This window comes from Globicephala melas, chromosome X, assembly GCF_963455315.2.
Source record: "Globicephala melas chromosome X, mGloMel1.2, whole genome shotgun sequence".
NCBI lineage: Eukaryota > Metazoa > Chordata > Mammalia > Artiodactyla > Delphinidae > Globicephala > Globicephala melas.
The window spans coordinates 97,592,306-97,620,081 of NC_083335.1; the positions used below are offsets into that span (position 1 = coordinate 97,592,306).

At 37.0% G+C, this 27,776-nt stretch overlaps 1 protein-coding gene across 1 annotated transcript in view; it reads left to right on the forward strand.

Annotated features, from left to right (window-relative positions):
* The window catches only part of DMD (dystrophin), a 2,243,521-nt gene that overhangs the window by 274,411 nt on the left and 1,941,334 nt on the right, over positions 1-27,776 (forward strand). The window contains exon 2 of the mRNA XM_060293058.2: positions 17,326-17,387. Within this exon, the coding sequence (XP_060149041.1) occupies positions 17,326-17,387 (62 nt within the window). The remainder of the gene's footprint in view (positions 1-17,325; positions 17,388-27,776) is intronic.

A 27,776-nucleotide genomic window follows, 5' to 3' on the forward strand; every position in this document is an offset into this window, starting at 1 on the left:
ATGGAATTTGAAGGGAACAAGAATGAACAATTTGCACCACCTACCACATGGCACTCCCTTTTCTAACTCATGCCACTTAGTACCTTTTCATACACTCTTGGAGTTCTGATTTTCTCTTCAATTTGAATATGATACTTCTACCTCATTGTTATTAGGCCTATTTCATGATAACTTCTATAACCATCATCAACATGTTTCTACAATTCTTTTTTTTTTTTTTTTTTTTTTGAAGGTTCTATCTTAGCTACTGTTTATTTTTTTTATTTTTTTTTTTTTTTTAACATCTTTATTGGGGTATAATTGCTTTACAATGGTGTGTTAGTTTCTGCTTTATAACAAAGTGAATCAGTCATACATAAACATATGTTCCCATATGTCTTCCCTGTTGCGTCTCCCTCCCTCCCACCCTCCCCATCCCACCCCTCCAGGCTGTCACAAAGCACCGAGCCAATATCCCTGTGCCATGCGGCTGCTTCCCACTAGCTATCTACCTTACTGCGTTTGTTAGTGTGTATATGCCCATGACTCTCTCTCGCCCTGTCACAGCTCACCCTTCCCCCTCCCCATAACCTCAAGTCCGTTCTCTAAGAGGTCTGCGTCTTTATTCCTGCTTTACCCCTAGGTTCTTCATGACATTTTTTTCTTAAATTCCATATATATGTGTTAGCATACTGTATTTGTATTTTTCTTTCTGACTTACTTCACTCTGTATGACAGACTCTAGGTCTATCCACCTCATTACAAATAGCTCAATTTCGTTTCTTTTTATGGCTGAGTAATATTCCATTGTATATATGTGCCACATCTTCTTTATCCATTCATCTGGTGATGGGCACTTAGGTTGTTTCCATCTCCGGGCTATTGTAAATAGAGCTGCAATGAACATTTTGGTACATGACTCTTTTTGAATTTTGGTTTTCTCAGGGTATATGCCCAGTAGTGGGATTGCTGGGTCATATGGTAGTTCTATTTGTAGTTTTTTAAGGAACCTCCATACTGTTCTCCATAGTGGCTGAACCAATTCACATTCCCACCAGCAGTGCAAGAGTGTTCCCTTTTCTCCACACCCTCTCCAGCATTTATTGTTTCTAGATTTTTTGATGATGGCCATTCTGACTGGTGTGAGATGATATCTCATTGTAGTTTTGATTTGCATTTCTCTAATGATTAATGATGTTGAGCATTCTTTCATGTGTTTGTTGGCAGTCTGTATATGTTCTTTGGAGAAATGTCTATTTAGGTCTTCTGCCCATTTTTGGATTGAGTTGTTTGTTTTCTTGTTATTGAGCTGCATGAGCTGCTTGTAAATTTTGGAGATTAATCCTTTGTCGGTTGCTTCATTTGCAAATATTTTCTCCCATTCTGAGGGTTGTCTTTTGGTCTTGTTTACGGTTTCCTTTGCTGTGCAAAAGCTTTGAAGTTTCATTAGGTCCCATTTGTTTATTTTTGTTTTTATTTCCATTACTCTAGGAGGTGGGTCAGAAAGGATCTTGCTTTGATTTATGTCATAGAGTGTTCTGCCTATGTTTTCCTCTAAGAGTTTGATAGTTTCTGGCCTTACATTTAGGTCTTTAATCCATTTTGAGCTTATTTTTGTGTATGGTGTTAGGGAGTGATCTAATCTCATACTTTTACATGTACCTGTCCAGTTTTCCCAGCACCACTTATTGAAGAGGCTGTCCTTTCTCCATTGTACATTACTGCCACCTTTATCAAAGATAAGGTGTCCATATGTGCATGGGTTTATCTCTGGGCTTTCTATCCTGTTCCATTGATCTATCTTTCTGTTTTTGTGCCAGTACCATACCGTCTTGATGACTGTAGCTTTGTAGTATTGTCTGAAGTCAGGGAGCCTGATTCCTCCAGTTCCTTCTTTCGTTCTCAAGATTGCTTTGGCTATTCGGGGTCTTTTGTGTTTCCATACAAATTGTGAAAGTTTTTGTTCTAGTTCTGTGAAAAATGCCAGTGGTAGTTTGATAGGGATTGCATTGAATCTGTAGATTGCTTTGGGTAGTAGAGTCATTTTCACAATGTTGATTCTTCCAATCCAAGAACATGGTATATCTCTCCATCTATTTATATCATCTTTAATTTCTTTCATCAGTGTCTTATAATTTTCTGCAAACAGGTCTTTTGTCTCCTTAGGTAGGTTTATTCCTAGATATTTTATTCTTTTTGTTGCAATGGTAAATGGGAGTGTTTTCTTGATTTCACTTTCAGATTTTTCATCCTTAGTGTATAGGAATGCCAGAGATTTCTGTGCATTAATTTTGTATCCTGCCACTTTACCAAATTCATTGATTAGCTCTAGTAGTTTTCTGGTAGCATCTTTAGGGTTCTCTATGTATAGGATCATGTCATCTGCAAACAGTGACAGCTTTACTTCTTCTTTTCCAATTTGGATTCCTTTTATTTCCTTTTCTTCTCTGATTGCTGTGGCTAAAACTTCCAAAACAATGTTGAATAATAGTGGTGAGAGTGGGCAACCTTGTCTTGTTCCTGATCTTAGTGGAAATGCTTTCAGTTTTTCACCATTGAGGATGATGTTTGCTGTGGGCTTGTCATATATGGCCTTTATTATGTTGAGGAAAGTTCCCTCTATGCCTACTTTCTGCAGGGTTTTTATCATAAATGGGTGTTGAATTTTGTCAAAAGCTTTCTCTGCATCTATTGAGATGATCATATGGTTTTTCTCCTTCAATTTGTTAATATGGTTTATCACATTGATAGATTTGCGTATATTGAAGAATCCTTGCATTCCTGGAATAAACCCCACTTGATCATGGTGTATGATCCTTTTAATGTGCTGTTGGATTCTGTTTGCTAGTATTTTGTTGAGGATTTTTGCATCTATGTTCATCAGTGATATTGGCCTGTAGTTTTCTTTCTTTGTGACATCCTTGTCTGGTTTTGGTATCAAGGTGATGGTGGCCTCGTAGAAGGAGTTTGGGAGTGGTCCTCCCTCTGCTATATTTTGGAAGAGTTTGAGAAGGATAGGTGTTAGCTCTTCTCTAAATGTTTGATAGAATTCGCCTGTGAAGCCATCTGGTCCTGGGCTTTTCTTTGTTGGAAGATTTTTAATCACAGTTTCAATTTCAGTGCTTGTGATTGGTCTGTTCATATTTTCTATTTCTTCCTGATTCAGTCTTGGCAGGTTGTGCATTTCTAAGAATTTGTCCATTTCTTCCAGATTGTCCATTTTATTGGCATAGAGTTGCTTGTAGTAATCTCTCATGATCTCTTTTATCTCTGCAGTGTCAGTTGTTACCTCTCCTTTTTCATTTCTAATTCTATTGATTTGAGTCTTCTCCCTTTTTTTCTTGATGAGTCTGGCTAGTGGTTTATCTATTTTGTTTATCTTCTCAAAGAACCAGCTTTTAGTTTTATTGATCTTTGCTATTGTTTCCTTCATTTCTTTTTCATTTATTTCTGATCTGATTTTTATGATTTCTTTCCTTCTGCTAGCTTTGGGGTTTTTTTGTTCTTCTTTCTCTAATTGCTTGAGGTGCAAGGTTAGGTTGTTTATTCGAGATGTTTCCTGCTTCTTAAGGTGGGCTTGTATTGCTATAAACTTCCCCCTTAGAACTGCTTTTGCTGCATCCCACAGGTTTTGGGTCGTTGTGTCTCCATTGTCATTTGTTTCTAGGTATTTTTTGATTTCCTCTTTGATTTCTTCAGTGATCTCTTCATTATTAAGTAGTGTATTGTTTAGCCTCCATGTGTTTGTATTTTTTACAGATCTTTTCCTGTAATTGATATCTAGTCTCATGGCGTTGTGGTCAGAAAAGATACTTGATACAATTTCAATTTTCTTAAATTTACCAAGGCTTGATTTGTGACCTAAGATATGATCTATCCTGGAGAATGTTCCATGAGCACTTGAGAAAAATGTGTATTCTGTTGTTTTTGGATGGAGTGTCCTATAAATATCAATTAAGTCCATCTTGTTTAATGTATCATTTAAAGCTTGTGTTTCCTTATTTATTTTCATTTTGGATGATCTGTCCATGGGTGAAAGTGGGGTGTTTAAGTCCCCTACTATGAATGTGCTACTGTCGATTTCCCCTTTTATGGCTGTTAGTATTTGCCTTATGTATTGAGGTGCTCCTATGTTGGGTGCATAAATATTTACAATTGTTATATCTTCTTCTTGGATCGATCCCTTGATCATTATGTAGTGTCCTTCTTTGTCTCTTTTAATAGTCCTTATTTTAAAGTCTATTTTGTCTGATATGAGAATTGCTACTCCAGCTTTCTTTTGGCTTCCATTTGCATGGAATATCTTTTTCCATCCCCTTACTTTCAGTCTGTATGTGTCTCTAGGTCTGAAGTGGGTCTCTTGTAGACAGCATATATAAGGGTCTTGTTTTTGTATCCATTCAGCTAATCTGTGTCTTTTGGTGGGAGCATTTAGTCCATTTACATTTAAGGTAATTATCGATATGTATGTTCCTATTCCCATTTTCTAAATTGTTTTGGGTTCGTTATTATAGGTCTTTTCCTTCTCTTGTGTTTCTTGCCTAGAGAAGATCCTTTAGCATTTGTTGTAAAGCTGGTTTGGTGGTGCTGAACTCTCTCAGCTTTTGCTTGTCTGTAAAGGTTTTAATTTCTCCATCAAATCTGAATGAGATCCTTGCTGGGTAGAGTAGTCTTGGCTGCATGTTTTTCTCCTTCATCACTTTCAGTATGTCCTGCCACTCCCTTCTGGCTTGTAGGGTTTCTGCTGAGAGATCAGCTGTTAACCTTATGGGGATTCCCTTATGTGTTATTTGTTGTTTTTCCCTTGCTGCTTTTAATATGCTTTCTTTGTATTTAATTTTTGACAGTTTGATTAATATGTGTCTTGGCGTATTTCTCCTTGTATTTATCTTGTATGGGACTCTCTGTGCTTCCTGGACTTGATTAACTATTTCCTTTCCCATATTAGGGAAGTTTTCAACTATAATCTCTTCAAATATTTTCTCAGTCCCTTTCTTTTTCTCTTCTTCTTCTGGAACCCCTATAATTCGAATGTTGGTGCGTTTAATGTTGTCCCAGAGGTCTCTGAGACTGTCCTCAGTTCTTTTCATTCTTTTTTCTTTATTCTGCTCTGCAGTAGTTATTTCCACTATTTTATCTTCCAGGTCACTTATCCGTTCTTCTGCCTCAGTTATTCTGCTATTGATCCCATCTAGAGTACTTTTAATTTCATTTATTGTGTTGTTCATCGTTGCTTGTTTCATCTTTAGTTCTTCTAGGTCCTTGTTAACTGATTCTTGCATTTTGTCCAATCTATTGTCCATTCTATCTCCAAGATTTCGGATCAACCTTACTATCATTATTCTGAATTCTCTTTCAGGTAGACTGCCTATTTCCTCTTCATTTGTTAGGTCTGGTGCATTTTTATCTTGCTCCTTTATCTGCTGTGTGTTTTTCTGTCTTCTCATTTTGCTTATCTTACTGTGTTTGGGGTCTCCTTTTTGCAGGCTGCAGGTTTGTGGTTCCTCCTGTTTTTGATGTCTGTCTCTAGTGGCTAAGGTTGGTTCAGTGGGTTGTGTAGGCTTCCTGGTGGAGGGGGCTAGTGCCTGTGTTGTGGTGGATGAGGCTGGATCTTGTCTCTCTAGTGGTCAGGTTCACGTCTGGTGGTGTGTTTGGGGGTGTCTGTGGCCTTATTATGATTTTAGGCAGCCTCTCTGCTAATGGGTGGGGTTGTGTTCCTGTTTTGCTAGTTGTTTGGCATAGGTTTTCCAGCACTGTGGCTTGCTGGTCGTTGAGTGAAGCTGGGTGCTGGTGTTAAGATGGAGGTCTCTGGGAGATTTTCGCTGTTTGATATTATGTGGAGCTGGGAGGTCTCTTGTTGATCAGTGTCCTGAAGTTGGCTGTCCTACCTCAGAGGCAGAGCCCTGCCTCCTGGCTGGAGCACCAAAAGCTTTTCATCCACAGGCTCAGGATAAAAGGGAGAAAAAGTAGAGGGAATTAGTAGAAGTATGAGGAAAGAAAGAAGGAAAGGAGGGTAGGAAGGAAGGAAGAAAGAAAGAAGCAAAGAAGGAAAGAAGGCAAGAAGGAAAGAAGGGAGGGAGGGAGGGAGGAGGGAAGGAAGGAGGGAAAGAAGGAAAAAAGACAGAAAGAAAGAAGATACAGTAAAAATAAAATACAGTATAATAAAGTTATTGAATTAAAAACTTCTTATTTAGAAAAAAAAAAAAAAAAAAAAGGGACGGAAAGAACCTAGGACAAATGTTGGCAGCAAAGCTATACAGACAAAATCTTACACAGAAGCATACACATACACCCTCACTAAAAGAGGTAAATGGGGAAAAATCCTAAATCTTGCTGTCAGAGACCACCTCCTCAATTTGGGATGATTCGTGTCTAAAGGAGGGAAGGAAGGACGGAAAGAAAGAAAGAAAGAACGAAGGTAAAGTATAATAAGGTTATTAAAATTAATTATTAAGAAAAAAATTTAAAAAAAAAACATGGACGGATAGAACCCTAGGACAAATGGTGGAAGCAAGACTATACAGACAAGATCTCACACAGAACCATACACATACACGTTCGCAAAAAGAGGAAAGGGGAAAAAATCATAGATCTTGCTCCTAAAGTCCACTTCCTTAATTTGGGATGATTGGTTGTCTATTCAGGTATTCCACAGATGCAGGGTACATCAAGTTGATTGTGGAGCTTTAATCCGCTGCTTCTGAGGCTGCTGGGGGGGATTTCCCTTTCTCTTCTTTGTTCTCACAGCTCCCAGGGCTAAGCTTTGGATTTGGCCCTGCCACTGCGTGTAGATCGCTGGAGGGCGTCTGTTTTTTGCTCAGACAGGATGGGGTTAAAAGAGCCGCTGATTGGGGGCTCTGGCGCACTCAGGCCGGCGGGGACGGAGGGGCACAGAGTGCGGGGCGGGCCTGCGGTGGCAAAGGCCGGCGTGACTTTGCACCAGACTGAGGCGCGCTGTGCGCTCTCCCGGGGAAGTTGTCCCTGGATCCCGGGAACCCGGCAGTGGCGGGCTGCACAGCCTCCGCGGAAGAGGGGTGTGGAGAGTGACCTGTGCTCGCACACAGGCCCCTCGGTGGCGGCAGCAGCAGCCTTAACGTCTCCCGCCCGCCTCTGGGGTCCGCGCTTTTAGCCGCGGCTTGCGCCCGTCTCTGGATTCCGCGCTTTCAGCCGCGGCTCGCGCCCGTCTCTGGATTCCGCGCTTTCAGCCGCGGCTCGAGCCCGTCTCTGGATTCCGCGCTTTCAGCAGCGGCTCGCGCCCGTCTCTGGATTCCGCGCTTTCAGCCGCGGCTCGCGCCCGTCTCTGGGGTCCGCACTTTCAGCCGCGGCTCGCGCCCGTCTCTGGGGTTCGCGCTTTTAGCCGCGGCTCGCGCCCGTCTCTGGAGTTCCTTTAAGCAGCGTTCTTAAACCCCTCTCCTCACGCCCCAGGAAACAAAGAGGGAAGGAAAAGTCTCCTGCCTCTTCTGCGGGTGCAGGCTTTTCCCCGGACTCCCTCCCGGCTAGCTGTGGTGCACTAACCCCTTCAGGCTATGTTCAAGCCGCCAACCCCAGTCCTCTCCCTGCGCTCCGGCCTCAGCTCTCAGCCCCGCCCGCCCCGGCGGGTGAGCAGACAAGCCTCTCGGGCTGGTGAGTGCCGGTCGGCACCGATCCTCTGTGCGGGAATCTCCCCGCTTTGCCCTCCGCACCCGTTGCTGTGCACTCCGCAGCTTCGAAGCTCCCCCCTCCGCCTCCCGCAGTCTCCGCCCTCGAAGGGGCTTCCTAGAGTGTGGAAACTTTTCCTCCTTCACAGCTCCCTCCCACTGGTGCAGGTGCCGTCCCTATTCTTTTGTCTCTGTTTTTTCTTTTGCCCTACCCAGGTACGTGGGGAGTTTCTTGCCTTTTGGGAGGTCTGAGGTCTTCTGCCAACCTTCAGTAGGTGTTCTGTAGGAGTTGTTCCACGTGTAGATGTATTTCTGGTGTATCTGTGGGGAGGAAGGTGATCTCCGCGTCTTACTCTTCCGCCATCTTCCGCCTCCTCCCTCTACAATTCTTGCATTGGGTTTTCAATACATATGGTGTTACTGATTATTTTTATGAATATGCAATTGTGTGATTATGTACGGTTCTGGCCATAACTGCAGTTTGCTAATATAGCATAAATGTTATGATTAAATGCCAGGGGATGGGAGGGAACTTTTATGTGATATGAGCTGACACAGCTGTTCAAATTATTATCTGGATCTATCAACTCCCTACAATAAAAAGAGGTTGACCTACATGAGAAAGAAGTAACATTTACAGGAGAGGTAAAGGGTCAGACAGGTCATCCATAGCATCTTACTTTGTATTAGAAGCCACAACAGTCAAGATGAAGTAAAGGGCAATTTCATCATACTCCAGAATGAAATTCACCCAGAAAAATCAAGGCATATTTTTTGCAATAAATATTCTCTATCTCTATTATTCATTCTACATTGTGATGAAAATAAGTTCTTCAATCCAAATACCAAATTTTGAGAGAAGATACTGAAAAGTGATTTTATACCTAGTGGGTGCACAATGAATTTTTTTGGAAATGAAGTGATGATTAAGACAAAGTTTATAATTAACAGAGCAGTTTGAGCAAAGTGGAGGGAAAGAACATTGGCTCGAGACTCATTAGTTGTGGGATTTAATTATGGAATAATTAATCATTTGATTTAGTCAATCAATTCTTATTAAGTACGTATTTGTGCTTGAAGATACCGTATTGAGTGCCAGGAATTACAAAGACATAATAGTCCTCCCATCTAAGTGTGGTCACATATAGGGGGTGATAGGTGGTATGTGAGGTGCTTTATAGAAGAGAGTAAAGTATTTGTGTGTGTGTATACACACATACACACACATGCACACACACCCATATACTAATGATACAGTTTGAAAAATGCTACAGTGTATGTATATATCAGAAGAATTGATTGATGACTTCTGTCAAGGACATAATTTGAACTTGATCTTAAGTTCACATTTGAACTTGACATTTAAACTTGATCTTAAGAGTGAGAGTTCTCAGGTCACATTCCAGTGAGTGCATGAACAAGGGACTGCACGTGAGAAAGTGTGTGGCTTATTCATGGAGACATTTGGCTTGTGTGGCTAGGGTAGACCTGGTAGGTATGTGTGCCGAGGGGTAAGGGGTATGTGTGAGTGCCAACAGGCATGACAGATACTTAAGTTTAGAAAAGCATTTGGAGTCAAATCGTGAAGCCCCTTATATCTGGCTTTTAACCTCAGGGCAAGCATTTTTCAAACTTGCATAATAACTCAAGAGTTACTTATTTCGTTACTAGATGGATGACGGGGCCATTAATTGGCAGGAGGAGTAGGATACATGAATTTATTTGGGAAGATGAATGATATTGTTAAGGTACCTGCAGGACATCTAAGTAGAGGTATAAACTAGAGTCAGCTATGTCAGTGTGAAGATCAGGACATTAATCAAAGTGAAAAATATAGCTTTAGGTATCTTCAGTGTCAACATACAGTGGTGGTTAGGGAGGGAGAGGAAGTTTCTTTGCTTAGGAAGAATAAGCATAATAGACCAAGGCAAGAAGATACAAAGGATAGCTAGAACCCATGGAGAATGCCAACATTTCTGGGATGAAAGGCGAACAAATCAGTGAAACAGATTACGAGACAGCCCTTGTGTTGGAAGGAGAACCAGGAATCAGTGATATTTCAGAAGATCAGAAAGCTTGTGCACTCTTTCTAGTAATATCATTTACTATAGGGGCTTCAGTTACTACATGCCGGTTGGCTTGTAACTCCCACATTTTTTTTTAACATCTTTATTGGAGTATAATTGCTTTACAATGGTGTATTACTTTCTGCTTTATAACAAAATGAATCAGTTATACATATACATATGTTCCCATATCTCTTCCCTCTTGCATCTCCCTCCCTCCCACCCTCCCTATCCCACCCCTCCAGGTGGTCACAAAGCACCGAGTTGATCTCCCTGTGCTATGCAGCTGCTTCCCACTAGGTATCTACCTTACATTTGGTAGTGTATATATGTCCGTGCCTCTCTCTCGCTTTGTCACAGCTTACCCTTCCCCCTCCCCGTATCCTCAAGGCCATTCTCTAGTAGCTCTGTGTCTTTATTCCTGTCTTACCCCTAGGTTCTTCATGACATTTTTTTCCCTTAAATTCCATATATATGAACTCCCACATTTTATTTTCAACTCAGATTTATCTCTTGCACTTCAGGCTCCTGTATCAAACTACCTACTACCCATATCCTTCTTGTCTCAAAACACCCCAAACTCAGTATTTCCCAATTCTTTCCATTCCTCACTATATATACAGACCCAGGGCTCTTCTTCCTGAGATCTCTAGCCTCCAATTTGAGTAATATGATTGGCTCTACCTCTCCGCAGTTCACTACCTTCACACTAATTAATAGTTAGTTCTTATCAGTAATACCTATTAAATACATCTTGCCTGCATTTACCTCTCTCCAGTCCCATCACCAATACAGACCATCATCACTTCTCACATGGATTTCAGTTATAACCAGCTAATTGGTCTCGTTTCCAGGAACCTCTTCCAATATATTGTCCATACTGTGAAATCCATTTCTAAAAACAAACCTATATTGCCCCTCCCCTAATTAAAATTCTGGTTTGGTTTCTAACTGCCGTCTAGCTACAGTTTAAGGCTCTTTATAATTAGGCTGATGATTATTTCTTTTTTTTTAAGAGTCATCTCTGCCACGTTTGTCCTCTATCTCTAGTTCTGTGAAAGGACCATGTTCTGTCTCTCACATACTGATAGTTGCACCTGCTCTTTTTACTGTCTGGAGTTCTTTTCCACCTTGTCTGCTTCTGTACTCTTGATTAACATTCAGAACTCAGCTAAGGTGTCATTTCATCAAGGAAGCACTGAGTTTCTCAGGTTAGTTCCCTTCCTATAGGCTTATGAGGAAACCCTGTATTTTCCCTATTGGGAACTTATCTGTGTATCTACTGTCTATTCATTTTAGGGTATGTTTCTCTCACTGTGCTCTGAGGCCAAAAGTGTAGGAACTTTATCTTTTACACAGTTGAATTTCTACCACCTAGTAGATATCAGTATGTATTTCTTGCTTGAAGTAATAGTCATAAAGAGGAAAGTTATGTAATAGTTTCCTATTAATGCTATAAAAATTACCACAAATTTAGTGGCTTAAAATAACACAAATTTATAATCGAACAGTTCTTCAGAACTTCAGGTCAGAAGTTTGAAATTGGCCTCAGTGGGCTAAAATTAAGGGCCAGCAGAGCTGTGTGCCTTCTGGAGCCTCCTGGGGAGAATCTCTTTCCTTATCTTTTCCATTTTCTAGAGGCTCTTCCTCCATCTTCAAAACCAGCAACATTGGGCCAAGTCCTTCTCATTCTGCCATCTCTCTGATTCGCCCCCTTGGGCCTCCCTCTTGCCCTTTCAAGGACACTTGCAATTACACTGGGCCCACCCAGATAACCCAGGATAATCTCCCTATCCAAAATGAGCTGATTAGCACATCTAATTCCATCTGCAACTGTAATTCTCTTTGCCTTAACAAAGAGTTTTAAAATAATTTAAATTTAACCTATTTTAAAACAAGTTTTAATAAAACTTATTCACAGATTCTGGGGATTGGATGTGGACATCTTTGGGGGACCATTACTCTCTCTACCACAGGTTAACAGAATGAATATCTGCAGAGAAGAAAAATGAGAAGAGGTCTGAAAAGTAAATTTGGTCTTCGTTAACTTAAGAACACCTTTATTGAGCTCTACTGTGTAACACTTTCAATGCTTAGTGCTGGAAAGACAGTTATAATCCAGACAGTCACTGTCTTGGAAATTAGAAAGGGTATAGGTGATGTTATTAAGAAAAACTTTTATAGGATGATGAGCAGTGAAAACTGTATTACACTGACTGTCCAGTGAGTGGGAAATGAGGAAACCTCTTTGACACTGTTTTTCCCTTCTTTATACAGTAATTTAATTAGTTTAGACCTCCTCATTATAAAATGATCATGAATGTCACCTTCGGCGCTAGCATTCTATAATCCTATGATCAAAAGCTATGACCCAGATATAATGGAAGCATTTTTCATGTCATTTTCCATTCTACTCTTCTCCACTTTGCATTGCCATTTTGTAGCATTATTAACATGGTAAATCCACTTTCTAAATATGTCCTGAGTTTGGAGCCTTCCTTCATAATGTTCCACAGTATCACATAATCCTATCTAATGTTTACCATTAGTCTTCCGTATCTCACATTTCTTTTTTTCTCATTTTTGGTGGAAGCAGAGAATGGACTGACCCTAATTAACTCTTACACATTACTTAATAGTTTGCTCTTTAAGGTGAAATAAACTCATATCCCTTCGTTTTTCTTCCCTATGTATATTTGTAAACTGTTTTCAACTTTAATATTTCCTTCTCCTCCTAAACATATTTTCTGGGTAACTTAAGTGATGAGAATCTTCAGTTAACATATTAACTAGCACCCAAGGAAATGACATTTTTTAAAATGTTTTTCTGGCACAGACTGTTATTAACTGCCCTGTGTAATGAGGATAATTCTTGGTGTTCTTATAACTAGGTGGGTTTTTTTTCCCCCATTTTTAAATACTTTCACTCATGTTGCCTTATGTGATAGTATATAAGGGGTCATATCGTGGAGACTTCCCGTGATCTCACTGTCAACTCCCTTTATAATTTTATCCCATGCTCTCCTCTTCTTCACATTTTAGAGTGCAAGAAAACTGAATTGTGTATAATGAAGAGCATGCTCTTTTGGTTTCTTACCTCCCTGCCTTTGCTCTTGCTATCTCCTCAGAAAGATTCATCTTTCCCTTTGCACCTTTTTTCTTTCCTTATTTTTGCTCATCTTTCTAGATTAAACCTAGCCATCACCTTCCAGAAAATGTCTTCCCTAACATCCATGCGGCTACATATCCCTTTCTTTGTGCTCCCATAGTACCCTTTGAACATATGTATCCTTAATTATATAAAATGTTTAATATTTACCCATGATATGTCTATTTTCTACTATACCGTGAACTTTGGTAAAGATGAGTCTTGTTTATCTTCTGGGTAATTAGTACAGTGACGAGCATATACTAAGCATTCTGTATACAATTGTTCTATAAATTATTGCATAAATAAATGATTTCATTATATCTTAACAACAGCTCCATGAGTTAAAAGGCAATTAATACCCTCATTTCACAGATAAAGGCCACCATTCTAATAAGTCCTGCAATGTAACTTGAGGCCTATTGCCCTGATTTCGTGTTCTCTCAGTTTGCCCATATCATTTTTGTGCAGTACCTCACTCTTGTGAATCATTAATATCCCAATTTAATTATCCCACATTTATAGGGGGTTGAGGGTCTCAGGAATATAAAAATAACAGGGCAAAAGGTTTTTGCACTAATCTTAGAAAATATGAAGGACCAGATTTATTGAATAAAAAATGACTTTATTAGAAAGGGTTAATTGATTCTGAGATGAAATATAGTTTTTATGTATGGCAGAAAGGGAATTTTATACGGCTTTCCCCACAGAGAGAATAAAAAAAAAATGTTCCTCACTTTTTGCAAGTTATGAAGTAGTAGTTCTTCACTCTTTGATATCTCCAGGGAACGGTTTTCAAGTAAATTTATCTAAGAGAGATTTTTCTTCCTTGCTTCTCACATTGTTATACTCAGGCATATTTTTATTAGTAAAAGAAAATCAGTCATAAACAAATCCTCGAGGAAATGAAATAGAATATGTGCTTCTTTAAATGATTAAACAGGAGTTCATAGATAATCACTTCCTAATAAAACAGATTTCACTTTATTCTTTTCTCATTCTCTTTGTTGATGATTTCACATTAATATCTCTTACTATAGACTGTGTGTCGACAGCAACATATATTTTATTAAAGTATTGAAATAGTCTCTATAAGGTTGATAACAATTTATATATTTATAGGTTTATGTGTATCAGTTTTAGATTAACTATGGATATATAGCTGATCATGTTTAAATGATCAAATTTTAAGTCATTTGAGAAATTACAGTAGAAATAGATTCAAATATATAAAAGTATAAACTTTTAGCATAGTATAAATGAAACAAAAATTGAAAAAAAAATAGACCACTTGGGAACATATATTCATTCATTGACTATGAATAAGTAGCTTAATTTACAATAGTGATTCTTAACTTGGATTTCATGGTAATAGGGATCTTTTGCAGGGATATCAGTGAACCCCATAAAACTGTATGTAAATATGTCTGTATAGGCATTTATTTCTGTAGAAAATGATCATTATTTTTATCAGATGGAGTCCATGTCTTGAAATGTTTAAAAACTACTAATTTATGACCTCATTCCAATTAATTTATCAAGTGTTCAAGATACATGAGCAGAAGATATAAACTTTTTATGTTTTTTTAAACGTAAAAAGTATGTTTCTACTTTTGTATTTTGACAAAAGTAGAAACATACAGAATAAATAAATTATAAATTGTGTTCTATTTCATTAGTAATCAAACAGATTCAAATTGAAACAAGCATCAGCTCTCTCCTTGTATCTAATAAAACAGCATTTGTCTAAAAATACAAGCAAAAAACTTCTTCTCAACAGCATAACCTCATTGTTTCTGGTACCACTAAAAATTGGTATGACCATTGGGAAAGCAATACGACAATATTTAGTAAAAGCCATAAAAGTTTCCATAACGTTGACCCAGTAATTTCTTCTAAGGCTATTATATAGCAGAAGCTGAAAAAGAATGCGTAAAGATGTTCATTATGATGGAATCTCTAATACCAAACAAAATGAAAGGGCAGCGCATGTGATATTTATGATAAAATAAGTGAAAAAAAGAATATTACTGTGGCTAAGTAAAATACATGTTTTGGGGGATTGTAATGTACAGACACAAAACTTTTGGTGATTTTTTGTATGTTAAAATATTTTCGGGGCTTCCCTGGTGGCACAGTGGTTGGGAGTCCGCCTGCCAATGCAGGGGACACGGGTTCGTGCCCCGGTCCGGGAAGATCCCACATGCCGCGGAGCGGCTGGGCCCGTGAGCCATGGCCGCTGAGCCTGCCCGTCTGGAGCCTGTGCTCCACAGCAGGAGAGGCTGCAACAGTGAGAGGCCCACGTACCGCAAAAAAAAAAAAAAATTTCATCATATTAATATATGACAAAAAGCAAAACACCAAATATTAATTAGCAAATATAGGAGCATTATTATATAAAATATTAACTAACAAATCATCCGGCATCATAAAGAAGGTTCAGTTTTCACTTCTGGATAAATCCATGCAGACATGCAGGTTTTGCACTATAAAATTCCAGGATGTCATTCACATAGGTTATAGTGTAATGGAACCCCCTGGGTTGTTCAAAATAGAGGCTCTAAATTCATGGTTATTTTGTATTTGTGGTAGTATGTTCACCTTTTGTGACTCTGATCACCTTCTAGCATTCCATATTATCTATGCAGTTATAATGTAAACTGGTCACTGTGAAAAGCCGTGGACTTTGATTCAAATAATCTATAGCAAGGTCATCTCTGTCACTTATCAGCTTTATTCCCTCTGAGCCTGTATTTTCTTCAGGTATAAAATGGTAAATTACATATGGATTGATTGAGATGATATATGTAAAACAGCTTTGTGAATAAGGTAATAATGTTATATCTTATAATTATAATAAAAATATTAATATTTGTCATGTTAAAGAAAATAAATATTTCTATACTAAAATAAAACATTAGCAGGTAATTCATTGAAGGCACATTTTTCTTGCATTGAAAGCAAAAGAGGTATGAGAGGACGTTTAGTGAAGGCGTTTATATGATGAAGCTCACATCTAGTGCCATTTACACAGCAGATACATAATATTTTGCACATAATGTTAAGGTTTCCCTTCTGCCTTCAAGACCTATCTAAAACTTGTGCTTTGTACATATAATCAAAAACAATAAAAATAATTGCTTTACTACCCACTTTTCATTTAAAAGCATCTGGAACAAATCTCTTCAAAATGTCCTCCTATTCAGCTTTTGGTGAAGATGATTGGGTATGTTTTAGAAACCTCTGAATGAATGCTTTCAGATAACTCGTTTACTCTCCCATGCCTGACAGATAGGATATGTATGCACATGTAAGAAAAAATAAGTGGAATTGCAAATAAGGTTATTAACTTTTAGGAATATATGTGTATGTCATTGAGAAATAGATGTACAGACCAGTCTTCCTATAGAGCAAGTTAGTGAAAATGGTTAAATCTTGATCATCTGAACTTCTGTTTATTTTTTATTATCTTTATACGAAGGGTAGTATTGAATTTATGGAACTAATATTCAAAAGAGGCTAGATTAGGTTTGAAAACTAGTAGTATCTATTTTTATTTATTCACACTTGTCAACAAAGGAAAGACTTCTATGTTATAGCTATCCTGTATCCTATACTGTATGGATAATGTTGATATTTGACCATACATAGTAGCTTGTGGGAGTAACACAAATAAGAAAGAAGTATTTTGTGATGCTAAATGACATTTTCTCATCTAAGAAAACAGTGTTAGGTTTATTATTTTTCCACTATTATCTCTTATATTGCTTAAGAGTATCTACTTATGGATTAATAATATGCTTTAAAGATAAACAGATATCTTAATGCATATATACATTTGTCATAGGAAAGTGATTGTTTACTGTATATCTTCTGTTTTCAGAAGCATTGGAGATTTACTACTGAAAAGTAATATGAGAGCAAATGAGGTTATTTTATGAGGGCATTTCAATAAGGGTTCTTTTGACCCATGTAAATAAAATATGAAATCTCTCAATTTTAAATCTCTCTCACATGCACTCGTTTATTCAACATTGACCAATATGGTTGCATTTGCCGTAATTTAAAGATAGGCTTCAGCATCAAAGAAGCATTTTAATAAATCAAGATTGATGATTTTCCTGTCCATTTGGCTCAATACTAACTTCCAGCTTTGGAAAAAAGAGATAATTTTTAGAAGCATGAATTCTGCGAAGCTCTTTTGGGGTACAGAGATAACTAAGCCATGCTCCTGATCATCAGGAAACCTCTCCTGTAATGGGAAGAGGCTATGTTAGCAGCCTGTGTTAGAGTATGTAGGTATTACAAAGGAGGGAAAAATAATTTCCTCATGGACTGGGGAGAGGGGCAGGAGGAAAAGCTCAGGAATAGTTTTTCAGAAGAAATAACAGACAAATGCATAATAACTGAAAAGTTATTTTGGTTGTAAAATATAAGTGATATCCAGAGTTGCTTCTTAGCTCTTTATATATTATATATATTTTTTACATTGTAGATGAAAGAGAAGATGTTCAAAAGAAAACATTCACAAAATGGATAAATGCACAATTTTCTAAGGTAAGGACATTTTATTGCTCCTCTGTTAATGTGTGATGCTGAATTTTCAAAATGAACTATGTATCTGTGCAATTTAAATGTGCATATTGTTTTTTCTCATAGTCTTTTTACTTTAGCTGTGCAAATCTGGGAATATTATGTTGACTTTTAATTAAGGAAGAAGCAGCAGAATACATGGTAAAAAGAAATTATTTAATTTGATAAAATGTATCTTTGGTTCTTCTTGATAATGTGAGTTTCTTTAACAACATCAGTCATCAGAGGATTTTTAACAGCAGTCTTCCATCAAGTAGCTAGTATATGTCATGCACTAGAAGAAGATATGAGGAATTTTTATTGTTCTGAAAATGATTATTCTCTTGGTCGTTCTTGATGTATACAAAGTTCAAGAAAATCTGATAGGCTATTTGGCCTCTATCACTTAGAGCATGTGTGAAGTAATTTAAGATTATAAGTTGGTTCTCTTTTTCTGTAAGCATCAGTCCACACTCAATATTTATTTATTTTGCAAATGCAACTAATTCATGATCAATAACACAATTCTAGATAATTTTTATATGAACACAGTGAAATATTCTTACCTTAAGAGTGCAATATTAAGGAGGTTTATGTGGATTTCAAGGTTAGAGAGACTTAATTTATATTTAATAATTTTGGATTTGGGTAAATCAGTCAAATGCTTTGTAAGTCAGTTTCCTCATCCTTCTATTGTGTATTTGTGTGTGTGTGTGTGTGTGTGCACCTGTATAATAAATCAAATCCAGAGAGTGGGAATATAAAGCTAATAAAATATGGACCCTATATGCAAGGCTTTAAGAGAGGCAAAATGGTGATAATGGTTATTTTGCAAGTTATTGTGATGATTAAAAGAGGCACTATATGTGAAAATTTCTAGCACAGTGCCTGACACTCTTAATATATGTATGTATGTATGTGTGTGTGTGTGTGTGTATATATATATATATATATATATATATATATATATATATATATAAATTACTCTCTCCATGGGTCTGTCTCACTATGTAATAATCTTGGTAATGGATCCAAAACAGTCCACTGGGAGATGCAGTCTAAGAAGTGTTCCCTTTACTACTACAAAAGGTTTTAGAGTGTCATCTATTCTTTGTGGTATTTGATAGCAGAATATTGCCAGGTGCTCTTTAGTGTATTGGCAAGAAGTAAAGTTACTGAATTTTAACTAATCAAATTTCATTTATATTTACTTACTGAGTTAATTAATAAATTGCTATTACAGAACTTTAAGCAAACATAGGAATGAAACACATGTTTTTAAAATCTCAACTTTTTTTAACTAAGTGGGGCAGAATTAATAAAAAAGAATAAATTATAACAACACAAATGAAGAAGAATAAATGAAAAACAAACTCGGAAATATTTAGGATAGGAATTCATAATTCTCAGAAGATTTATTGGTTGTGTGTATATGGTTTAACTGCTATATCTAGTAGCCTCATTAAAATTTTCTTAATTTCAGAACTTTGTAGCAGACCATAGATAAAAGCTTTCAAAGAAATCTACCAACAAATCAGAATTGTAAAGAGAGTTTTTCATAATAATAATTTAACATAATACTGTCTTTGAATTAAACCAATGAGTTATTTTAGTAAGATGTGTAAACATGATAAACACTTGTGAATTCTCATTCCCACAGATCTAAATTGATCATCACCCTCTATACATGGACATTTCCAAGTGTTGTTTACCACAATTTATGTGCTAATATACAAACAGTAGTTTGATACCCTATCTTCTATGAATACATTGTGGGCACTGTCTTAGAGCAATTTTTCCTTACCCTAATGATCACCCCTATTTTAAAAGCTGTGGAATAATCATATGCATGAGTGCATTTACTGTTTTTTCCCCAACTTTCCCCCACCGCCGCCGCAGTTCAACTCCCACTTATTTCATTTATTTTTAAGTGTTCTCCCTAAACCTATTACAGTTGGATCAAGAGAGTCACCATTCTTTCAAATACCGAAGTTGCATATTTAGGCACACCCGAGGTATCAGGAATATAAAGAAATATTTATAAAGACAGAGGGAAAATATTTAGAGATAAAATTTATATGTGTGTATATGTGTTGATTTTTCATTTAGAGACCTGAAAAATATATTTTCCATGTTACCTAAATTTTTTCTTGTCAAGACTTCAGGTACATGACTAAATTTTATCTAGATGCTTTCGAAGATAATGAGCAGAGAAAGCTGACTGATTCAGTTTAAGCCACTTGGTGATATCAAAAGATAAACATAACTGTGAGATATGTCATTTGACATGTATTTATTTCATCACTACATGGAATTGAGCAGTAGTCAAGGCCTGTAGGAGGCACCGAATTAGTTTAAGCTGAATCTTCTGATCTCATGCAACATGCATATTTGGGAGATGTTGAATAATTGCTAAATGGAGTAGCACTAAGTAGTCTGTGGGTGGTCAGAGAAAGCAGTACTCTGAGTTAGAGTGAATCTAGAAACCTTTATGAGGAGAGTTCTACTGATTGAGAGACCCTAAAGAAAGGAGCATCAAAGAGCAAGACACTCCAGGCTGAGAAAATGGGAACCCATTGAAGTCAGGAATGTGTGTTTTCTTTATAACCCCATTGATCATTACTAGTGCACTAAATAAATATTGTATAATACATACATTTTGGTTCAGTAGGACAGATAATTAAATATATGCTAAATTTAAGAAAAGTGGAAAGTTCTGAATGAAAAAGAGGATGTTGAGGGTGGCTTTAAAAAGAGAGAAAAGGCAATGAAAAATTATCATCTGTCTCTGTGGTAAATTGGACAAAGAGAAACACATACCACAACAATAAAAATGAATATGATGAGGTAAAAAGGTTTATCAGTGAGGCATATATACACACACACTTTTGTATAATATTTATAAAGTACAGGGATACAGCAAAGTTAGTTTCTTGTTATTTTGTAAAGCTACATAAGGGATAATTTAAGGGGAAAATATGATTAAATATAGCCATATCACTTTGTGTTATTTGAAGCTTAATGTATCTTTGTGGTAAATCCAACTGATTTTTCACTTTCCCAGTACCATTTTAAAATAGGCCGTATCTGTTTTTCAAAATAAGTCTTCTATTAACCTTCGATTCCAAAAATTTTACTAGAATGTGATTTATCACATCTATTCTATAAAGATAAGCAAGCTATATTTATCTCCACATAAACACAAAGCCATTGCTAGGTAAGATTAATTCAAGGTAAATATTCATTCTCTTGTTGTAATTTATAGCTATTTTATAATCCTAAAAAAAGTTTAGTGTTTACTGTACCACAAATATAATTCACATTTTAAAAATCTTGCTCATTCACACAGGTTCATTCAAAGAAGCATTTAAGGAAAGTACACTTTTGAAATCATGACCAACAATAGTTTTGTCATAAAACTTGCTTGATGTTTGTGTTAGAGAAAAAGCAATTTGTGGGAAAAAATATTTACTACTAGATCAATTGAAAGATTTAAACTGTCTCCCAGTGAGTTATGTGATGGTTTTGATCCTACTCTGGATTTAGTGATTAACTTTATTTCCATCCTCTAACTTCCCTTTCTCTAATTCTTCCAAAAGTGGTAGACAACTTTATATTTGACTTAGATGAAGTAGAAATGTGTAATTGGTTTTGTCTGTGAACTTTTCAAGGGCTCATGATATGTTAATGTCTTCACTGATACACATGTTATGTCTTCGTTGCAGCAATCTATTGGGTTGGCCAGAAAGTTCGTTGGGTTTTAAGTAAAAATAAAAGACATTTTTCATTTTCACCAAGAACTTTATTGAATGACGTATTCATTAACTGAATGAACTTATTGGCCAACCCAGTATATGCCGATACCTAAAAGACTGGGCACACCCTCTCACAATAACAATAACATGAGACGGAATTAACTGCTGAAGTAACATACTTTTCCCAAGAATTCACCATAATTTATGTTCTAGCCAGCATAATGAGCACAGTATAATACAGATTAACACTAAAATTGTGAGTCAGTAAACAAGGCTTCTTTACACAGCTCTGTACCATAGAGACTTAGGAGAACATGTATTTATATTTCGTTATCTTGCCACACTCTATGCCAATCCATGCTCTCAATACACACACACACACACGCACATGCACACAAACACGCAGGCATACACAGAAAGCATGTCATATGTTTAAAGTTAAATGAACAGTTTCATTATATAAATGGAAGATACCGGAACATAGTAGCAAAACATTGTTTCAGTGCAAGAGGTAACAACATGTATGTACCTTTCCCCTGTGTCAGTTCTAAATGTATATGTAACTAACAAATTTATATATAACCACCATACAAGGTGCCTGACTATCAGTAATAGAGCAGAGCTGTTGTGTCATGGAAGGTTCACCATAGATATAAACAGACCCAGACGGCTATGTCCCTGGCTTCCTGTTTCTCCCTACTATTTGGTATCAGAAAGAATTAGGTCACTAGGAGGATGAAAGGCAGTGAGCTAGGTCTCTGGATCATGATAATAAACCCATATAATGCTTTGGTAACACTTGAATTATTTGCTACAGTTGTTTTGGAGAGATGAACATTGGTACAGGAAACTACAGAAATCCTCATTTCGGAAACAGTGAAGATTAGGAACTTTTTGTTCCTGTATATCCTCACATTAATAACGATATTGAGTTACGCTTTTATGGTTAGTTGCTGCACTGACCTCATAAGATAAGTATTCAGGATGAGCTAAATGAAATTTAGGTGGCTTGCTCAAGGTAAATGGAAGAGATGAAGCTGGAACCCAGGAAACTGGAGTCTAAACCCCATGATATTTCCATATCTGTTGCTGTTGTGACAACTGCTCCACCTACAAAATGCTGCATTTTTCTTGGGACACGTCACACAATTGATAGGTTTTATGAGAAGTGAAGAAGGATTTTGAGTTCATTGAAAACTTTAGAACAGAAGATATTTAATGTTTGCAATACCAACAGAGACTTTAACCTACCTTTGAATGTTTAATAACCCTAAAACTCAACCATTGTTGAGGAAGACTTTTAATTCTTTCTGAACGATTTTTAACACATTAAATGTTAATACTTTTACATTCTAGATTTTGGTGAGTGACGTAATCTAATTTTCAGTATCATCATGTAAGTTGTGAACACTGTTATTTATTAATATTAATTTTATTTCCACTAGTCATAAGCAAATTATTCTGTGTAAGAGACAATTTAAATATTCATTTAAAATACTTTGATGAGAAATACAAAATATTGCTTTATGGGCATGTGGGCTCCCTGACATCTATACTAGATGTTAAGATGACTTCTAGAATGATGTGTTTGTGTTTGCAATTGAGATAATTATGCTAATGGCCTGATCCACTGAGGACCATTCCCTTGAATGTTTTCCTGAATCTAATCTTTGCGAAGTATCCAAGTAACAAAGGATATCATTCAGTTAGTGAAAGGAAAATTGGATTGTGATAGGTCTCACTGTTTTCAATGAAAGACAATTTATTGTTTATATTGCAGATCTTTCTTACAAATATGCTGTTCTTTATCAAGGCACTGATACTGAGCTCTTAATAATTCTAGCTAGTTTTAGAAGGTATACATGTTTTGCTCTATGTTCTGAAATATGAGAGAAATGGAATTGTTAATTGCAGTACCTGTGTAATGTGGAGTGATCTCAGTGGCAAGCACGTGCAGCTGGCAAATGTAAATATTTACCAATTAGCATGATTGTTGCTAGCAAAAAACAATTCTCTGTAGCTAATAGGCAGATGCATTAGTTACGTGATTTATTCTGTCTTAGGGCCCTATATAACTTTCTAGCAAAACAACATATATTGACTTTAGTGATTTATTTTCATTTTGGGAAGAACAGCTGGCACTCTAGTACTGTCCCACTGGAGCATTATGGTTGCTAAAATAACCTTTCAACATTCAACGGATATCTATTGAGTGCCAACTCTGTGGCAGGCATAGTATTGTACCCTGAAAAAGGCACAATAAACATGATTTTTCTTCTCTAGGAGATTATCATCTGAAGGAAGAAACAATGATAAAAACAAATAATTAAAATAAAATTTGGCCCTTAATATAATAGAAGTGCCATGGGAACATAGAAGGAAGAATGACTGATTGCTTGGAGAGAAGGACAGCTTTTTGAAAAGAGGTGACATTTAATCTGAGGTTGTCCACACAAAGACAATTTAAAGAAAGGTGAAGGCAACAAAAATTGCATGTGGAAGTATGGAATGCTTCAAGAAGTTTGGCCTGTCAGGTGACAAGTGACCAAGGAGATTGTGTGAGTGGAGAATGCAGGCTGTGAGAGAGAACACGATGCCATTCCTGAATAATTGTATTGTGGCTGGGGCCAGTTGGGCTAAGAATGAGCATCGGTTTAATCATGTTAATATTCAACTTCTGGTTGAAAAATGTGTAGTTTTAAAGCAGTAGGCAGTGACAGAGCAATTAGACTGCCCTCCCACCACCAATCCTTCCTGCAAAATTGAATCTGAAGCCTAGACTTTACACTTAGGGAATAGACATCTGCATCTAAAATGAAAATGTAAGTGGGTTACATTTTTTTGTAGAGTTGTTTGATATCACACACACTCATCAGCGCACTGCATCGGAATCACCTAGAGGGCTTGTTAAAACATAGATTACTAGAACCCACCACCAGAGTTTTCGATTCTGTAGGTCTATGGGGGGCCCCAAGAACTTTGTTTTTTTAACAAGTTCTCAGTTAGAACATGTTCCTGTTATTAAAATTACCTACAGTGATTATGTCAGACAGTGAATAGATATTTTTAAAATTACATCTGTGTATTAAGTTCCGATCCTTTATAAACAATCATTTGTATTGAAGGAAACATGCTTTGACAGCAATACCCTGTTTCACGTCAGTCTCAACCTATCAATAATGATGCTATTGTTTGGGAATGCTGGGGACCCTCACCTGGTCCCTTAGCACCTGTGGGAGCCTCCACAGACAATCCTTGAGTAGAGTCAATATTGTGGCTGGACTGGCTCTTGTGATTCTTTATTATGATTTCAAGAGGCATCTCAGCATCACAACCATCAGGGAACTTTAAAAAAAAACAAGGTTTATTGTTCAGAAGTCCTGGAGGTTACAAGGCATGCCTGGGACCACGCAGTGACATCACAGGTAGAGAGAGGGAGAACCTGGGGTTCTGCCTTTATTAGGGTCGAGGGTGGGACACCTAGGGTTTTGTGGGTTCACTCTTTATTGGTGAATTTAAAACATAAGAGCAGGAATTAAAGCACTGGAAGAGAAAAGCATCCTGTCAGTCAAACTGTCAGTTATCTAACTCAACCAGGGCTTTCTAAAAGGTGGAACTTGCATGGATGAGGCAGCCTGGCTCTTTATCTAGTTATGTAGCTGGTAACGTGCTTATTCCAGATGATGTCTTTGAAGTGGATCCCTTGGCAATTAAAAGCTTAATGTCAGGCACCTACATTATGATCAAAAAAACTAATTTTCAGGTGCTTACACTACACACACATAGTCTATATTCACCAACTTATTGTTTATTGAAATATATTATATATCAGGTGCTCTAGGTTTTTGAACATGACACTAAAGAGACGTGCTAATGCTACTGGTACAGGGACCACGACTCTGGGAACAACCGCTCTAGAATATCAGTAATTTAATATGGTCTGTAGTAGGGAATGTTTAAGGAAACCTCATCTAGGATTTTGATGAATCCTCAAGGGGGAATGATCTTTCTCCTTCTCCAGTTGAGAATCACTATACTTGATTTAAGTTGTGGTCTATCTTGAGGGATCTTTATTCAATAATAGAATTGGGCTGGTGTTAAAAGACTCAAAACCTACCAATCAGATATTTTATATATATTGTGTGTGTGTGTGTGTGTATATATATATATATATATATATATATATATATATATATATATCTATATCCTGTATTTAGTCTTATAATACTCTTTTTATGTTACAAGTCTCAAAAATATATATCTGATTGGCACAGATATCTGAGACAGGTAGATAGATAGAAAGAATATTTTTTTAAAACTATGTTCTATAAGCAGGTAGGTGATAAGGAAAGCAATTAATATAATTGACCTCAATGTTCTGGAAAAAAATAGCCTATCCAGGCATGCTGTCAACTGTATCTCCTCATTTTCTTTCACTGCAATTATTTCATGGGCAACAATATGTTTTTCTTACTAATATAAAGTTTCCAATGGATATACAGTGTCCTACGATCTCTCTTTTGTTCATTACTTTGCTTCTACAAAGAATTTTATTTTAGTGGTATTCTGAGGCTCTTTTTCTGTGCTCCATTAAGGGGTGATGTTTTGGACTTTACCTGGGTTCCTTTGGCCTCCTAGAATTTTCTATCCAGTTATGATCATGGTAACCAGAACACAAAGAGTTAAGACCAAATCTAACAGTAATTTATTGATACAAGTTCAGCTGTAGAAATCTCTCTTGTAATGCAGCTAGAGGCAGATTTGTAAAGTTCATGCACAATAAAAGGCAGAGTATGGTTTTAAAAAGTCCTTTGCCTAATCTTATTCTAATTTAAGCCCTAATTTCACTATCTCAATTCTATGTACAAAGAGAAGTAACAGTAAAAGTAGACAATAGGTGATCAGTAAATAAGCAATCACTTTCAGCCTTGTCCAGAATTGTGGCCAGCTAATGGATGGAGACAAGCAGACCCGTTAATTAGAAATGTGAGTGAAACCACCCCATGGTTTAATATTAGTTGTCATTTAATGAGAACAAATGAGAGTTATGGATGAATTTGCTAAAAGTTTTCTTCTTTGATTTAGCTCACCTGGCACCTAGAAAACCAGTCTTTTCAAAATACGTGGTCAATGGATGGTACTTTTTGTAAGAACTGGTCCTGCTATTAAAATTATCTGCAACTATTATGTCAGTCAGAGAATAAATATTTTGAATATTATGCCTCTGCATTAAGCTTGTATCCTTCATAAATAATAATTTATATTTAAGAAAACATTTTTATAGAAATACACATAAAGTCTACATTCATTAACTTATTATTTATTGAGCACCTATGACATGTCAGGTGCTCTAGGTTTTTGAACACAGCATTAAAGAGAAAAGTCCCTTTAATTATAGGGCTCTATGAACCAGATGAGCTAAACTAAACAAGGAAACATTTAGCAAACTATTTGACATTCTCTGTATTTATTTGTCAACTTCTTTTCTCTCTATATACCTGGAATATAGAATTTTGGATGGTGATTGGTACTAAAAGGAAAAATAAAGCAGGATGAGGAAAGGCTAAGAATAGGGTGGGTTGCTATTTTCTATAGTGGATCCTGGGAAGACCTCTCTGAAGAGACATATAAGAAACTGGAAGGAAGGGAGAGAATGCATCATTCAGATGTCATGGAGAAGAAAGTTCCAGGCAGAAGGAAGAACATGTATAAAAGTCCTGAGGAGGGAGGGAATGTGTGTGTGTTCGAGGGGCAGCAGGGTGGCTGGAGTAGAGTGACTAGGGGAGAGTGCTGTGAGCTGAAGTGGTATTAGGGGGACAAATCAGGTAGGACCTAATTGACCATTGTGAAGGCATTGGCTTCTACATTATGGTAGATTAGGAGGCTGAGAATTTTAAGCAGTGGCTAGAAGCAATGTAAGTTATACTGTAGGATGTATAGGTAGAAGTGAGAGGTGAACTAGAGGCTAGTGTAATAATCCAGGTTGGGTGTGTGTGTGGAGCTAGGACTTGGTTGGTAGCCATGGACCTGGGGAGAAATGACCATAGTTTGGATACATTTTGAAAGTACAGATAACAGGATTTGCTGATGGACTAGATATGAAGATTGAGAGAGTAGAGAAAAACAATTTTAGCCTGAACATAAGGAAGGATCGGATGGCTGTTTACTAGGATAAAAAAGACTATTGAAGGAGAGGGTTTGGTGGGAAAATACAGGTAAATTTCCCATGAGAAATCATGAAAAAGAATTTTAGTTTTAGTATGTTTTCATGGAAAGAGTATTTTCAGCTCCTGAAAGTTACGTCAAGGTTGGAAGGAAGGAAGGGAAGAAAGAAGGAAGGGAGGGAGGGAGGGAGGGAGAAAGGAAAGGAAAGGGAAGGAAGAGAAAGAGAAAGGAGGGAGGAAGGTAGGAAGTTATCTCAATTTTCCAAAAAAAATGAGAGAAGATACATTCATACACACAATGATAGTGGTACTTTGTATGTGTAATCCAGTACAATTGCATTGGAGTTAACTTGATCTTTGCCTCTCCTGTGACCTAGTGTGGATGACGATACATCAGTGGAGACAGCTTTGATTTACCTCTGGTTTCTTTCTTCATAGCATTTACTATGTTAAAC